General features: G+C 44.9%; 1 protein-coding gene across 3 annotated transcripts in view; it reads right to left on the bottom strand.

Moving 5' to 3' along the window:
• Window positions 1–16,418, bottom strand: part of GRAP2 (GRB2 related adaptor protein 2) — a 71,082-nt gene that overhangs the window by 19,952 nt on the left and 34,712 nt on the right. For 2 of the 3 annotated variants that reach the window (XM_081590208.1, XM_081590210.1), the window contains exon 2: window positions 935–1,026. In XM_081590208.1, coding sequence (XP_081446334.1) covers window positions 935–1,012 — 78 coding nt within the window. In that variant the 5' untranslated portion in view covers window positions 1,013–1,026. Of the gene's footprint in view, window positions 1–934; window positions 1,027–8,130; window positions 8,175–16,418 lie in introns of all 3 variants that reach the window. The other variant, XM_081590209.1, reaches the window with a different exon arrangement.

Here is a 16,418-nt window from a genome sequence, read left to right as displayed (position 1 = left end):
GAGGGCGGGGAGGGGATTGTTCAAATTCCACCTGGTTGGTGCTCCACAGACACTTTCCGATTCCCCTGCTCACATGTGACAAGGTTATTTCCATAGTAAGCTTTTATCTTAATGGAGAGACTATGGTGGCCGTATGGACTGCTGAGGACTGGGGATCAGGATATCCGAGGTGCTCAGCGGCCAGGGGGACATGGGTGCCACAGATTTCCCAGTGACTTCTTTAAGGGCTTGTGCTATTTGGCACTCTGAGATGCAGAGTCCATGTAAGTGTGGCACATGGAATGTGGAAGAAGTCCAAGGCCTCTTCAGCTCAGTAAACCGCCACTACAAGTCAGGTGCGGGTGGAAGACAAGCTTGGAGAAGCCCCAGAGTGGCCAGGTGTGAATGGCCTTCATTGACCCGAGTTTCCTCCAGCAGCCTTTCCAGGCGTCCCCACCCACACCTTCCTCCTGTAAGTTCCAGCCCTGCTGAGCCTTGTAATGCCGACCAGACTCTGCCTGAGCTTGACCATCTCTGAGCTTTAGCCAAAAGCCTGACTCACCTTTACTGCTTTCCTTGACAGCTGATGTTGCCACCCCTTCATACAACCCCATCTTGCAAGGTGGGATCACCTGTCCCCTACCTGTGCTCCTGAGCACTTAGATAAAAACATCTATGAGAAGCCCTGCACACGGATGTATTTCCCCCTCCAGACCACGAGCATCTCAGGACAGGGATGGTGGCTTATACCAATCGGATTTCCATCACCCCACCTTGTGGCTAGTGCACGGGTGCTCAGAAGAAACCCTTTTGGTTGAGGTGAATTTCAGATTTTGAAAGAACTGTTTGTGTTTCTTGAGAAACAGTTTAAACAGTTCAACTGTTAGATTAACTCAGCGATTAGACCAGAATAACCTAAACTCTCCCCGGCTCTCCTGGGCCCCTCGTCACCTACCTTCAGAACATCGCCAGCATGAAAGCTCAGTTCATCTTCTCCTGAGGCCATGAAATCGAACTTGGCAATGGCTTCCATGTCGTAATGTGAAGCTGGAAGAGAAATAATGTGGTCATTGTGTTTTCTGCCAGGAGAAGGGCAGTCCTAGCGGTTGGTAGTGGAGGGTCCAACGTCTCCAGGGTGGAGAGGGAGGTGCAGGCACGCAGGAAGGGTTTTTGTTTTCAGAAAGAGCTGCCTGAGCCCCTAGGATCCGCTTTCCGGCATCATTCTCTGCATCCCCAGATGCCAGGAGCAGGAAATGAAGGCCAGTGACAGCCTTCCCCCTCTCCTTTCATCCCCATTTGCTGTCCTGGCCTGTGATCATTTCTGGGGCATCTCTGTTTCCGGTTGATAAGGACAGAAGACTTGCTATCGTCGCTACCTTGGGGCCTGAGGGACTGGAAGGACTGTTCTGTAAACACTGTCCCTCAGCACTATATTTAACCAGGCGGTGTTAATTAGACAGATGCCATCTTCTCTTTTACATCTGAATCATTTAAGAGAATTAGACAGCGTTGGTCAGTGGGGAACTTAGCCGTCTTCTTCATGGTTTGAGAGTAGAAAGCACTCTTGTTTTAGAACTGGGAGACTCAGATTCCAAATTTTAGTATTATTATTATGGAAGCCAACATGTTTTAGAAATTTTCATTTTCATACCTCTGAATTGAGTAAAAATATTGGCCCCTCTTAATATGTGAGACCTGTATAAAGATAAATAAGTCAACTTACAAATGAAATACAGTTGGGTATTTTAGGAGACAGTGGGGTGTAATAGAAAGAGAGCAAAGTCCTGGTTTTGTTGATGGACAGCTGTGTGATCTTGTGCAAGTAAATAAACCTCCTAGAATCTTAGTTTCCTTGTTCGTAAAAGGGTGATCATAATGTTCAATGAAGAAGGATGTAAGATGAAATTAAATAATAGACACCAGATGTTATCCAAGATAAAACCAAGTGAGTAGCATTTATGTTTTTGAATAATTTTGTAGATGAATTTATCCTCAGCAAAGGCAGCCAAGCCAAAAGCTGCAATAATTTTCTTCTGATTTTCCCCACCTCCTATAAAGTTTTCTCTTTGAATTTGATGCTTATTCTCCATGACCCTCAAGTTCTTTGGTTCTCTGCTCACCGTCAGGACATCGTCTTGAACGCTGCTGTTTGGCATTAATGTTTTGCAAAATTTGCCTAAGTATGAAACCCTGTAGCTCAGAAACCTTCAAACCTAACTGACTTTCAATGACCAGTAAGTAAACTGGGACCACAGTTCCTCTCAGTGGGAATTTCTGCCCAAGTAAGGAGATTTAGGTAAATAAAGAAGGTGGTTGCCGGTGGGAGGAGGTGACTCGCATAGATCAGGGAATTAAAGCTGACTGCTGCAGCAGTGATAGCAAGGGGTGCCTCCTCTGATTCTCCACATTTGCTTGGTCTTACAAAGGCCATTTGTAGGGATGAACATTACCAATCCCAAAGGCATATTAAGCAAAAAATATTCCAGGAGCCAAAGTAAAATGTCATAGCTCACTGCCTGAGCTTTATCACCAGCCAAAACTTATTTCCAGACTCAAAATCTATATACTTTTTATGGACTTTCTTCAAGATCTGTCCATCTTAGGCAAATTAAAATTTTTGTGACCTGGGATGACCCACTCAACAGGAAGAAGTACTCTGTCCTCCTGGGTGAAAGCTAAATGCCTTTGCTGATTGGATTCACCCCATTACTTTCACATGCAAAGCTTTCCCTAATTAAGGCCTTGCCTCTGGTTTGCAGGATGATGGGTTCCTGTGGGTCACCCTCATGGTATCAGCCGCAGACACTGGTCACATCAGGAGATCAAGTGTCAGGTGAATGGTCCCAAAAACCAAGATCCCATTTCTATGCAAATTTACCTTAATAAGCAGGATGGAGACAAGGGGAGGGCAAATGCTAGACATATTAGAAAATCACATACATTAGAGACGGAAAAAACAATCTAAGGCATGCTCTAGAGATGACCTTGAGCTTAGAAAGATCTTTCCTACATTACATGTAACTCAGATCAGGCCTGGATGCTTGGTCCAGGCTGGCTCTAAGTCATTCAGTGAGAAGGCTGGAAGCAGAAGCAAAATTGCTTCTGAATGGTGGCACTTTTCTCTGCCTTCTCCCAGGAGGCAGGTGGTGTGGCAAAGCCAACAACAGAGGCACACTGCAGAGCTCCCCAGCTTGTAATATTAATCCTGGCTCAGAAAACCCAATTAAACAGGCCCACTCTTCATGAAATCACTTTGAAAAAATTTGCTTGCATCCTATTTCCATTTGTGAGATGAAATCTGTTCAGATGCTGCTTGGTGGCAGAGAGATGCCCTGGCTGGAAGGGGTGGGGGGTTGCTCCGTTTTCGTTCAAATCACAGGGCTTTGCAAGATCTTGCCTTGAATTTACCATTCTCTGCTTCTTTAATAGCAGAGAATGGTAAATGTGCTAGCCCCAGGGGTTGGTCTTCTGTTTGATCATAAAATGCATGGAAATTGATATCTTATTCCTTGCTATCCATTAGTTTTAATTTTGAAAAGTTAAAAATTACCACCCGGGAAAAAGAAAACAGAGCTAACACAGTTTATTCAATATTTATCCATTTTGTTTGATAGTCTGTACCTACCACTACTACATACTGCATCTGCAAGAGAAAAGTAATAAATGATGGAGATAAAACATGGTAGCAATAATTCCACGAGAGAAAAAGTGGGGGGTGGGGCAGAGAGAGAAAGGGCAGCAGCCTCAAGAACTCAAGAACGCAGTGGAGCCTTCTCACTGCTGTTTGCAGCACAGTGCTCCTGACCTCAGGGGAACATGAAGACAGACACCTCTTCAGAGAGCCGCACAGATGGGTTAAATGTGCTTTCCCTTCCAGTGATCAGTCTTAGAAACGGCTGCATTGCTACCTGCCATAGAGTGTGAATGAGAAGTGACAGCATTCAGGTGCCAAGCCGCTGTCAGCCACTTCCCCCCATTCATCCCAGGGGTTTTTAGCTATACCACTGGGGATGGTACCATGTGTCCAGGAGTCCTGCTTCTGAATTGTGTAGGGCTCCTGCCCCAGGTGCTGTCTCTGTTTCCTCACCAGCCCACTTCCCCCCATTCATCCCAGGGGTTTTTAGCTATACCACTGGGGATGGTACCATGTGTCCAGGAGTCCTGCTTCTGAATTGTGTAGGGCTCCTGCCCCAGGTGCTGTCTCTGTTTCCTCACCAGCCCTCTGCATCTCTCTCCCTCTCTCGCTTTACAAATGGCACAGAATGCCCATTAGCAGCCCCAAGACACAGATCACCCCACATGCCAACAGGATGCCCCCAGCACGATTTTATCTGCCCTTGTATTTCCATTTAAGTTTCTTGCACCACCTAAACCCCTGAAAAACAGTCAGGCTCTATACTAGGGATGCTTATCTACTTCTAAAATATGTCACCACAGAGGACGAAGATGTCCATCAGCAGACGAATGGATAAGGAAGCTGTGGTACATATACACAATGGAATATTACTCAGCCATTAAAAAAATACATTTGAATCGGTTCTATTGAGATGGATGAAACTGGAGCCCATAATACAGAGTGAAGTAAGCCAGAAAGAAAAACACCAATACAGTATACTAATGCATATATATGGAATTTGAAAAATGGTAACGATAACCCTATATGCGAGACAGAATAAGAGACACAGATGCATAGAACAGTCTTATGGACTCTGAGGGAGAAGGTGAGGGTAGGACGTTCTGGGAGAATAGCATTGAAACATGTACATTATCATATGTGAAACAGAACACCATTCCATGTTCGATGCATGAGACAAATGCCCAGGGCTGGGGCAATGGGATGGCCCAGAGGGATGGGATGGGGAGGGAGGTGGGAGGGGGGTCCAGGAAGGGGAACACATGTAAACCCATGGCTGATTCATGTCAATGTATGGCAGAAACTACTACAATACTGTAAAGTAATTAGCCCCCAACTAAAATAAATAAATTTATTTGAAAAAAAAAAAAATAGAGTCTGCATTTGAAAGCCAGAGTCAGGGGATATGTTCAGAAGAAACACATAGTTTCCATCAAAATGGTACCAGGGAAGCAACTTCTTGAACAATTTCAGCTCCTCCTAATTTGGCTATGAATAGCCAAGTTTTCCGTTTTCTGTATCTCTGAAAAAGAGCGTTTGCGTAACAGCACAGAGCTGTTGGAAGATTCAGGCTCAGGACCCAGGGAAAGAAGGAAACCTGTGTGTGTGTGTGCTCAGTCATGTCTGACTGTGACCCCATGGACTGTATCCCGCCAGGCTCCTCTGTCCATGGGATTTCCCAGGCACACGTGCTTGAAATCCTCATCCTTTCAATCTGCCAGGCAAAGCCCCTCCTGGAGTCAGTGGGAAGGCAGCACTTCCCCACCTGCCTGCTTAAATTGACAAGGTCAGTGACTTTTCAGATGTGGGAAACCTTATGCTGCCAGGAAAAAATGATGCTCGCTAAGCCTCACTGTACACAACAGATATGTTCTTGAAGAGTTATTATGAAGAGAGTATCTGTAAATGGAATCATATTAGCGTGCATTATGGAGGCTCATTCTACAAAGGAACCCCATGGTGAATCTCTTTATAAAATGAAAGGGAAAATTTGTCATGCAAATATCTACCTTTTAATTTCTCTGTTTTAAAGGCTGGGTTTTTCTTGTACTGAGTCTTAAAATAGAGCACACCTGTGTATCTCTTCCTCCACCTCACATGGTGGGTTAAATAAATATTAGTTTCCCCTTTTCTTAACCCCCAAATGCTTTGTAAAAACCTATATTTATTGATACATAACATTTCACCTTGGAGTATAGACTCATGTGTGTGCGAGCGCACACATGTGTGGGTTCGGTTGTGCCCAACTCTTTGCAACCCCATGGACTGTAGCCCACCAGGCTCATCTGTCCATGGGATTTCCCAGGCAAGAATACTGGAGTGGGTTGACATTTCCTCCTCTAGGGGATCTTCCCCACTCAGGGATCAAACTCTCATCTCCTGCGTTGCAGGTGGATTCTTTACCTGTTGAGCCACTGGGGAAGCCCGAGTATAGACTAGTAGTCCTCCAGATCTTTTTTGCAAAGGACCAGAGAGAAGAGATTTTCAGCTCTGGGGGCTGTACAGACTATGCCATAACCAGGCGTCTGTCGTTTTTCAGGCAGGCAGCCTGAGAGAACAGTAAACCAGCAGGCGGATCTGGGTTCTAATACAGCTGGATGGCACCACCGACTCAATGGATGTGAGTCTGAGCAAACTCCAGGAGGTGGTTAAGGGAAACCTGGTGTGCTGCAGTCCACGGGGTCAGAAAGAGTCAGACACGTCTTAGCGACTGAAAAACAGCAAGTTTTATTTATACTCACTGAAACTTGAATTTCATATAATTTTTACTTGCCAAAAGATATTATTATTATAATTTTCCCCCACTGTTCAAAAAAGTGAAAACCATCTCATTTGTGGAAAAAATACATGAGTCAAATTTGACCTACTGGCCATAGTTTACAGACCCCGTGCAGTCTTTAAAAATTTGCTTTTTGTTTTTTAGCGAGTTTGGAAATAGGCTATTTTTATTTTATTATTTATATATTTTTGGCCATGCCCCGAGGCATGTGCGGTCTTAGTTTCCGGACCAGGGATCAAACCTGTGCCCACTGCAGTGGAAGAGAGGAGTTTTAACCACTGGATAGGAAAGTCCCATGTAGATGTTTTTAGCTATATCCTAGCTCCCCTGGTAGTCTGTAAACTTCCTGGGGTCTCAGGAGTAGATGAACCTGGATTTGAACCTCAGATGGGCCATTTACTTCCCAAGCATCCTGCTTCTTCATCCCTAACCTGATTCAGTTCAGTTCAGTCGCTCAGTCGTATCTGACTCTTTGAGACCCCATGGACTGCAGCACACCTGGCTTCCCTGTCCTTCACCAACTCCCGGAGCTTGCTCAAACTCATGTCCATCGAGTCAGTGATGCCATCCAACCATCTCGTCCTCTGTTGTCCGCTTCTCCTCCTGCCTTCCTAACCTGGTGACAGCCACCCTTACTTCATGGGGGTCTTGTGTGTAAATGTGTACAAAGAATCTGGCACACAGTAGGCATCTGATGAACAGTAGCAGTTGTTGTTATTTGTCCTTACATGCCTTGTGCTACCTCACCAGTGCTTAGAGGCACCTAGCAAACGCTCGCTGAGCAACTGGCAACATGATGAATGACTTGCCATCAGAATTACAACTGTAATTGATTTCCTCAGGAGAGGGGCAGCCGATGGAAGGACCCATTTACAAGGATCGATTAATTTCCCATTCAAAGGTGCCCTGACTTCTTGGCAGGCTCAGCCAGAGATAATGAAACGTGCATCCATATTAAAGGTTTGATTTATTTAATCCAATAGAGGGCAATGGTGCACCCCAAACCATGGATTTCATCTCATAACTTTTCTATGCATCTTGAGTCCCTCACAATCTTTCTCTAGACAGGTTGGCGACTGTCTTCTTTGTCTCTGGTGCATTTTAAGGCATATACGCTTTAACATTTCAAAGAGTCTCAAACCCATAAAATACAGAATTGCTTCAATGGAAAAGAATCAGAAGACATCTGTTCCTACACATTTTCTGATGCTTCAGTTCTCCTTGAGCTCCCTGGGAAGCAGGTCCTCTTTCATCTCCAAGTGACCAGCCCCTCATTCCTGCCTGTGGGTCTAGGTTGATGTGTGTTGAAACCTCAACTGTGTGTTTTCTTTTATCTTAACCTTCCAGCTGTGCTTAGAGCCCTTCTGCCTTTGTTTATCACCTCTTACTGGGCATTGGACAGAGCAGGAAACTGAGAAAGGTCATAGAGGGCCCTTCTTGAAAATTCCTACCCATAGGGTGGACAACGGAGCTTCTCTGGTGGCTCAGATGGTAAAAGATTCTGCCTGCAATGCAGGAGACCTGGGTTCAATCTCTGGGTCAGGAAGATCCCCTGGAGAAGAGAATGGCTACCCACTCCTGTATTCTTGCCTGGAGAATTCCATGGACAGAGGAGCCTGGTGGGTTACAGTGCATGGGGTTGCAGAGTGGGATGACTGAGTGACTAACGCGCGCGCCCGCGCACACACACACACACACACACACACACATAGAGGGTGGAAAACTACTTCTCACTCACCTGTTAACCTTGGCTTAAATATTCTTCCAGAGACCCAAATCAATCTGTTTTGGAAAAGAAAGTGAAAAAAAAAAAAAAAGAAAGAAAAAGGCTGAGCGTGACCAAGAGATCAAGGCTGGTCTTTCCTCACTTTGGGTTCTCAAATGACAATATTTGGACTCTGTTCTAAACCAGCAGAATTCTTGCTCACTAGGTGCCTCTTAATCAGCTAGCCATGCTGGAAATAACCTTCTCACTGAACGTCTTACAAGGCTTACCGATTCCTTTTCTGTGCCTGCCCTTGAATTACTCCTAACTTGTCCTCTGGAACCCTTATAACAGAGTGCCTCCCATCCTATTTTCATAAGATCCCTTTTCTCCTTTCTCTGGAAATTTGGATCTGAAGTCATGTGTGGAGGGTGAAGTGGGAATTGGAATCATGGCTGCTACCATCGACGGCAGATAGCCCTAAACTTGGGAGCAGCCACCAGAGGCTTCTGCTTTTAACAGTTTACAACCAACAGCTCCTATGCTTCTCTGGATCTCCCAAGTCAGAGAGGCAGGACCATTCCTTTTTGGGTTTAGCATCTCAGAGGCCTTCTCAGGAGGATCTGGCCTGTTTCCATAGGTTCTCTCTCCATGGGATATAAACATTTCTGATTTTTATTGCTACCAGAGTGAGCCAAGGCAAGCAAAATGTACCCCACCAAACCACTTCTGGCTAGCTGGCTGAGATTTTAGTGCTCTCTAAAAGCCTCCATTTAAAACAATTTTGTCCACAGGGACATTCTTATTTCCCTCTCGCCCCTAGGTGACTCATTATTTCCTCCTCCTAAGCCCCAGGAAGGACTTCCCTGGTGGCTCAGTGGTAAAGAACCTGCCTGCCAATGCAGGAGACGTGAGTTCGATCCCTGGGTCAGGAAGAGCCCCTGGAGAAGGCAATGGCAACCCACTCCAGTAGTCTTGCCTGGGAAATCTCACGGACAGAGGAGCCTGGTGAGCTACAGTCTATGGGGTCACAAAAGAGTTGGACACAACTTAGCAACTAAACAACAGCGACAACAACAAGCCCCAGGAAAGGATAAATACCCTGGCAAGACCACCCTGGGTGAACACATGCAACTAGAGGGGCCCTTTGAAGCTTGTCTGAGGACGGTAATTCCTTGACAGATGACCTGCTGACACCAGTCCTGGAGCCGCTAGGAAGCGGCTTATGAACGGAAGCCTCAGGGAGCGCACCATCTCCCTGCACAGGTGTGTCCCACACAGAACAATGCATCCTCTAAATGCTTCAATGAGGAAAGCGGCAACAGAGCAGTCCCTAATGTCAGGGAGCTAATGGGCAGCAGGCAGTGGGATAGGAAACATGGGCAGGGGAGGCGTGCTGCCTGGGATGGGCTCAAGCTCAGCTCATAACCGTCCACTGCAAGGCTGGCAGTACCCAGTCCAACTGCCTAACATCTCTCTCCATCAGGGCCTCCTGCAGACCCTCTGCCAGCTTCTTAGGTTCAGCCCAACCTGGGATCCCCAGAACCCCCTGGACCCCTTGGCTTTGCCCTGAGATTTTTTTTTTTCCTATTTTCCAAATGGGAATCATCTCCCCAGCTACAAGGTACTTGGTTTCCAGGTTTGGAAGCTAAAGAAATATATTTCAAAGACTAACAGACAAATGTGACACAAACTAGAGAGTCCCGCTAAGCTCCTGATATCCTTATTTAATCAAATTGCTCTACTGCTGGTCCCTGTCTGTCACTGTGGATTACGGAGATTTCATTGCTCTCAAAGATGCTTTCCTTTTTTAAAATTAGCTCTTCTTTTCCCCCTTAAGGTTTTTTGTTTTGTTTTGTTTTGGGCAGAGGATGGCAAGGGGCGGGAGGTAGAAGAGGGAAGAAACAAGTCAGGAGACAGTCCCTGTGCAGGTCCCTCCCTCCTCTGCCTTGTAAACTGAGTGATGCCCAAGGGTCACCAGTCATGTAAGGATGTGAGAGTTTGACCATAAAGAAGGCTGAGTGCTGAAGAAGTGATGCTTTTGAATTGTGGTGCTGGAGAAGACTCTTGAGAGTCCCTTGAACCGCAAGGAGCTCAAACCAGTCAATCCTAAAGGAAATCAGTCCTGAATATTCATTGGAAGGACTGATGCTGAAGCTGAAGCTTTACTATTTTGGCCACCTGATGCAAAGAGATGACTTATTAGAAAAGACCCTGATGCTCGGAAAGATTGAGAGCAGGAGGCGAAGAGGGTGGCAGAGGATGGGATGGTTGGATGGTATCATCGACTCAATGGAGATGAGTTTGAGCAAATTCCAGGAGATACTGAAAGACAGGCAAGCCTGGCGTGCTGCAGTCCATGGGGTTGCAAAGAGTCAGACACAGCTGAGTGACTGAAAAACAACATCAGAAGAAGCGTCACTTGCTCTTCTTTCTTCCGAATATTTATTACCTTACTTTTCTTTCATCAGCCACAGTGCAGCTTATAAAACACAACTTTCTTGTTAAACTGAAAGCATACCGTATAAGATCTCATTCATTTTCAAGCTTTTTGTAAGAAAAAGATCTCTTTCTTTAAATGTAGTGTGTGTGTGTTCTCTCAAACTCAAGCAAATTCTTTTTTTCCTGTCTTGTCACTCTGCCAGGTGAGGCTGCCAGCCACAGTGACCTGGTTTCAAAGCTCAAGTCTGTTGCTGACTTGGTAGCAGGGGAAAACAAGTTCTCTGTGCTACAGTTTCCTCATCAGGGCTTGAGAGATTTCTCACCCTGCAGCACAGTGTCTCGGGAAGATGATACAGAAGGCATGGCTCATCCTTGGGAATCAACAGTTTAGTGCATCTTTCTCCAAAGCACTTTTTGCCTCTTAGCTATCTACCATTCTGTTTAGCAGAGAAAAAAATTTTTTTAAACTTCAAAAATGTCAAAACTAGCAACACAAGCATATACTCCTTTGCAGCTTTTCAAGGCCCCCATCTCTGCCCCTATCTCCCTCTGGGCAAGTGTTAGCGTCTCCCTGCTTACTGAGGACCCCAGGCTGCAATGTCATCACAATGCATTGTAATCAAGACAATCCAGTAAGTAACGAGAAAAGATAGCACTGACCAAAGGGAAGTGGGGAAATGGAAGGTTGAGAAACACAAAACTGGTTTGGCTTCTGAACCTTATCCGTGGGCCCAGAGCTCTGTCACTGTGTTGTTATCTTGAAACAGGAAGTCCCAGCTCTTTGCTGTAGGAAGACCTCAGGGAACATGCCTCACCCATGCCTAGAAATAAGAACCAACTAAGACTAAGTTCCATTCATCGATATGATCCATTATGTGCCAAGGGCTTCACAAAGGGCCACTGTTTGCAAAATACATAATCATAATCATTATTATTATTCACATTTCCTATATATTTTTTGTTGTGCCATGGTGCATGTAGTTCCCTGACCAAGGATTAAACCCGTGCCCCCTGCATTGGAAGCACAGAGACTTAATAGTTGGACCACCAAGGAATTCCCTCATTCACACTTTATGAATGAGAAAATGAGGTGAGAGATTAGGGTACATGTCTGCTGGCTCCTAAGGCTGTGCTCTTTCTTTGTCCTAGCAAAATACCCAAGTCTTGCACTAGCTCAGGATAATTGCTAACTAGCTTAGGGCCTCCTGAACCTTCCTGGGTTGCTATCCTTCAGCCAAGAAATTGATGGGAACAATTCTCACACAGCCTCAAAATTCAAGCCCATTGCTCTTTGGTCAAAGAGGCAAAGACTGTAATAACCTGGCTGACCTTACACCAAGCAATTGTGCTTTCAGGCAATTGCAGATGTGGAAACAATCTCAGTTATTAATGAACTTATAAGGAGCTGTTCTCTTCTTTCCTTTCTGTTCTTCTCCCTCTCTTTCTCTCTCTCCCTCCCTGTTTCTCTCTTATGATGCCACGTTTTTCTAACCTTTCCCATCATCACCTCTTCCTACAACATATTCTACTTCTTCTTCTTCTTCTTTTTTTAATGTGGATCATTTGCAAAGTCTTTACTGAATTTGTTACAATATTGCTTCTGTCTTGTGTTTTGGGGTTTTGGCCTGAGGCATGTGGATCTTAGGGATTGAACCAGCACCCTCTGTACTGGAAGGCAAAGTCTTAACCCCCGGACCACCAAGGGAAGTCCCTGTTCTGCTTTTTTTCAACTTCTTTTTCTGTGTCTTCCAAACATCAGTGAAACTTACCATGAATCTGGTTAGAAAAAGTATATCTAAAATGTCCCTGTTTAAAAATCTTCTACACTGTTCTTATTTAAATAGCCCCATGAAAACATCAATCCAAAACAACAGCAACAAAAATGAAACACAAAGAGCCCACCCTGCTGAGATGTTACCTCTAGCCTGACGCTGCTGCAAGACACATCTATCACTTGCCACTTCCTCATTTTATCCTGATTGTTTCCTAAAGCAATAACAATTGCCTGCAGAAACACCATGAATCCTGCTGGCGAAACCCAACCAGGAGTGAAGCATTAAAAATACCCACACAGAATCAGAAATTACTTAAGGAGCGCTGTATGGAGGGCTGGGGGGAATGGTGGTATATGTGAGTGGAAGACAAGAAAGAGACAGACCAACAGACATTTTACAAATCTCCAGGCTTCATTTTTTCACTTCCTATTTTCTATTCACATCATGATTTCCTCTGGAATTTATCACCAGGATTTTATGGTGCCTTCATGTTCTCTTTCCCTTTTCCCCTTCTGTTCCCTTCGCATTTGTTTTTATTGATTTTGGGCTCTGAAAGCTTGGCTCATTTGTCACATATTTGAAAGGCTTCATCTTCTTACTCTGCTGTCACCAGGGCTGTAACACCATTCACAAACACCACAAACACTCTCGGCCTCCCCCCTCCTTTCCTGCACCATCTGTGCTCGGGGCCACCTTAACTTTACCAAAGCACAGAGGGTAGAGTGGATGACTGCGTGACCATGGCTACTGCAATCTTCTTGTCACTTTTACTTATATTCCCCAGCCCCCATTTATTATTGGAATGCGGGTCATTGTTTTAGTTTACTGGTCTCAAAAGCTTGCGAAAGCGGACATGAACCCTTATGACAGCTTGCCTTCCTTCATTTTATGTCTATCCCTGAGAAATTGGAGGTAATTACATTTTTATTGATCAAGTCACCCCATAAAGGTACTAAAAAGCTGCCAACAGAAGGGAGGATATTGTGAATTGCTTCCATCAAATGAATAACTGGAATATTCTTACTTTTTTGGATATGTAGGTCTTAATTTGAGTTTGTTTGAACAGAGGAACACCTGTATGGGCCTTGTTTAAAGTCATTCTCTTTCTTTTTCAATTTCCAGTTTTGTTCAAGTAGGGCTATAAATCTTGGATTCTCAAAGTTGAAAGTGATCCAGAAAGTTGGTCTTTTCCGAATTTATTAAGATGATAGAGAATGGGCATGGCGGGGTTGGGGCAGGTGGACTTGAAAGGAACAGACGAACAGCTTGGTGAACTGGTTACATGAAACCAAAATGTCTGATGATAATTTTCAGTCTGAATTTTGCCCTAAGAAGAAAAGAAAATATGAGAAGATGATGCTCACAAGCCCCAAATTCTTGTGTCTAAGCTTAAATATCACCTTCCCCCACCATCCCAGGTCCTCCACCACACTAACTCTTTGCTCTCCTGGTCATACTGCAGTTTTCCAATATTCTTCTCAAAATGTGTTACCTAGAATTGGATCCAGGATTCAAGATGTGGTTTCAGCTGGGCTGAGTAGTATAGGACCATTTAATTGTTTGATCTATACAGAAGGTCCGTGTAATCAAAGCTATGATCTTTCAGGTAGTTATGTGATAGTTGGACCATAAGAAAACTGAGTGCCAAAGAATTGATGCATTCAAATTGTGGGGCTGGAGAAGACTCTTGAGAGTCCCTTGGAAAGCCAGGAGATCAAATGAGTCCATCCTAAAGGAAATCAACACTGAATATTCATTGGAAGGACTGATGCTGAAGCTGAAGCTCCACTACTTTGGCCACCTGATGCGAAGAACTGACTCACTGGAAAAGACCCTGATGCTGGGAAATTTTGAAGACAAAAGGAGAAGGGGGGCAGCAGAGGATGAGATGGTTAGATAGCATCACCAACTCAATGGACATGAATTTGAGCTAGCTCTGGGAGATAGTGGAGGACAGAGGAGTCTGGTGTGCTGCAGTCCATGGGCTTGCAGAGCGTTGGACACAACTTAGCAACTGAACAATAACAAGATTTTTATAGTGGTGTCACACTGTTGGCGGTGAGGGATACAGCAACTACAGCAAAAGCCCAAGTGCTTCTTAATGCGAAGGAAGGTCAAGCCAGGCTTGTCCACTTCTTCGGGGGATATTTTTGAGAAAGAAAATGTGAAGTTCAACTTTAATCTCTCTGACTTTCCTCTTGTTTTTGTTCCCTGTTGGCAGGTCTTCAGTTCATCACAATTTGTCTAGGTGTGGATTTGTATCCCTCCTCTTGGTTATCTCTTCCAGCTCTCTTTCCATAAGCAAATTCGATGGCTTTTTGGCCTTTATTCCACAATAAACAGAACACGGGCTTTGGAGGCAAGCAGAGTTAGGTTTGAATCCTGGCTCCTTCATTTAATAACTGTGTAGTCATAAGCAAATTGGTTATCTCTGAACTCTGTTTCCTTCCCTAAAAACTCCCTCCAGGTTGCCATTCACCTATTCGTCACTATTTTTTTGTGTATCAACTGCAAACCTGCCAGTTTCAGTAGTTATCTCTCTACCTGTCTTTCTTATCTTGTTCTCTAGGGTATTATGAAAAATGCAACCAGATGCCTTGCTGTGAAAGCAAACTGTGCCGTGCCCGTGGCCCTTTCCAACCCTCAGGAGAAGAAAATAAACCAGAACAGGTCAACTCTTCCTTGAGGGATGCTTGGGGAAATACAAAGTGTAAGAAATTCGGCTTCTTCCTCACTTCCTTCTTTTGTGTTTTCTGTTCCCCATTCCCGGTCCTCTTTTCCAGTCTGTTGTTTCATTTTCTCGTGTCTTTTATATCAGCTGCTGTCATATTAGCTGATGAATGCCTACTCTTCCTCCACCCTACGCTGTCTGCTTGATGGAGTTGAAGAGTTCTGGCACACACACTTTCTGAGGGTCATTTTTCTATTCAGAATTCATCAATGTCATGTTGTCACGCTATCTTCCAGATCCACTCAAGTCTCTCTTGGGACTTCCCTGGCAGTCTAGTGGTTAAGATTTTACTTTCCAAGGCAGGAGATGTGGGTTCAGTCCCTGGTCAGAGAGCTAAGATCCCACATGACTTGCGGCCAGAAAACCAAAACATCAAACAGAAGCAATATTACAGCAAATTCAACAAAGACTTAAAAAACTGTCCACATTAAAAAAAAAAAAACAAAAAAAACCACACCTTAAAAGAATAAGACTCTCTTGTTGTCATTTCAGGCCTTCAGCAATCTCTTTCCAACCTGTCTCTCTAAACTGACTTCAGAGCACCACCTACCCTTTGCAAATGTGCCTTAGTGAATGGCTCTTCACTGTTCTCTAAGCAGCCCATCCACATCCTTCCTCTGTACTGGTCCTCCTCCTGCCATGTAACTCAGGCTGCTGTGGATGTACAGCTGTGCAGGTTGTCTACTGTACAAGGGCCCCCAAATGGGCTTCAGTGGAGACTGAAGAAATTCACCTGGTGCCCTTCTAATCAAGCTCCCAGTCCCAGTGTGGGACTGCACGTGCCTAAAGTCATAGGCACACTCCTCTAACTTAAACAAAGGCAGCTGGGTGAACTTCTCAGTCAGGGCCTCCCTGTTCATCCCCTATGCTTTGCAGTCAGACTGCCAGAGTTCATATCCTGCCTCTACCACTGGCTATCTGGGTGACTTTGAGCAAGTTATTTAATCGCTCTGAGCCTCAGTTTCCTCATCTTTAAAACAGAAATGGGACTTTCCTGGTGATCTAGTGGTTCAGAATCCACCTGCCAATGCAGGGGACATGGGTTTGATCCCTGGTCTGGGAAGATTCCACGTGCTGCAGAGCAACCAAGTCCATGAGCCACAACCGCTGAAGCCTGTGTGCCCTAGAGCCCATGCTCTGCAACAAGAGAAGCCACTGCAATGAGAAGCCTGACCATCACAACTAGAGAGTAGCCCCTGCTCACTGCAGCTAGAGAAAGCCCACGAGCAGCAATGAAGACCGTGTACAGCCAAAAATAAGTAGATAAATAAAATTTTTTAAAAGTCAGGAACAAGACTAGTGCCTGGGGAAAAACAAGTGACATATCCCCCAACCCACTCAGCGTAGGGCCTGGCACATAGTCGTTGTTAGCT

This window comes from Giraffa tippelskirchi, chromosome 4 (genome assembly GCF_054371585.1).
Source record: "Giraffa tippelskirchi isolate mGirTip1 chromosome 4, T2T-mGirTip1v1.2.pri, whole genome shotgun sequence".
Taxonomy (NCBI): Eukaryota; Metazoa; Chordata; class Mammalia; order Artiodactyla; family Giraffidae; genus Giraffa; species Giraffa tippelskirchi.
This window is presented reverse-complemented; position numbering and strand designations above follow the sequence as displayed.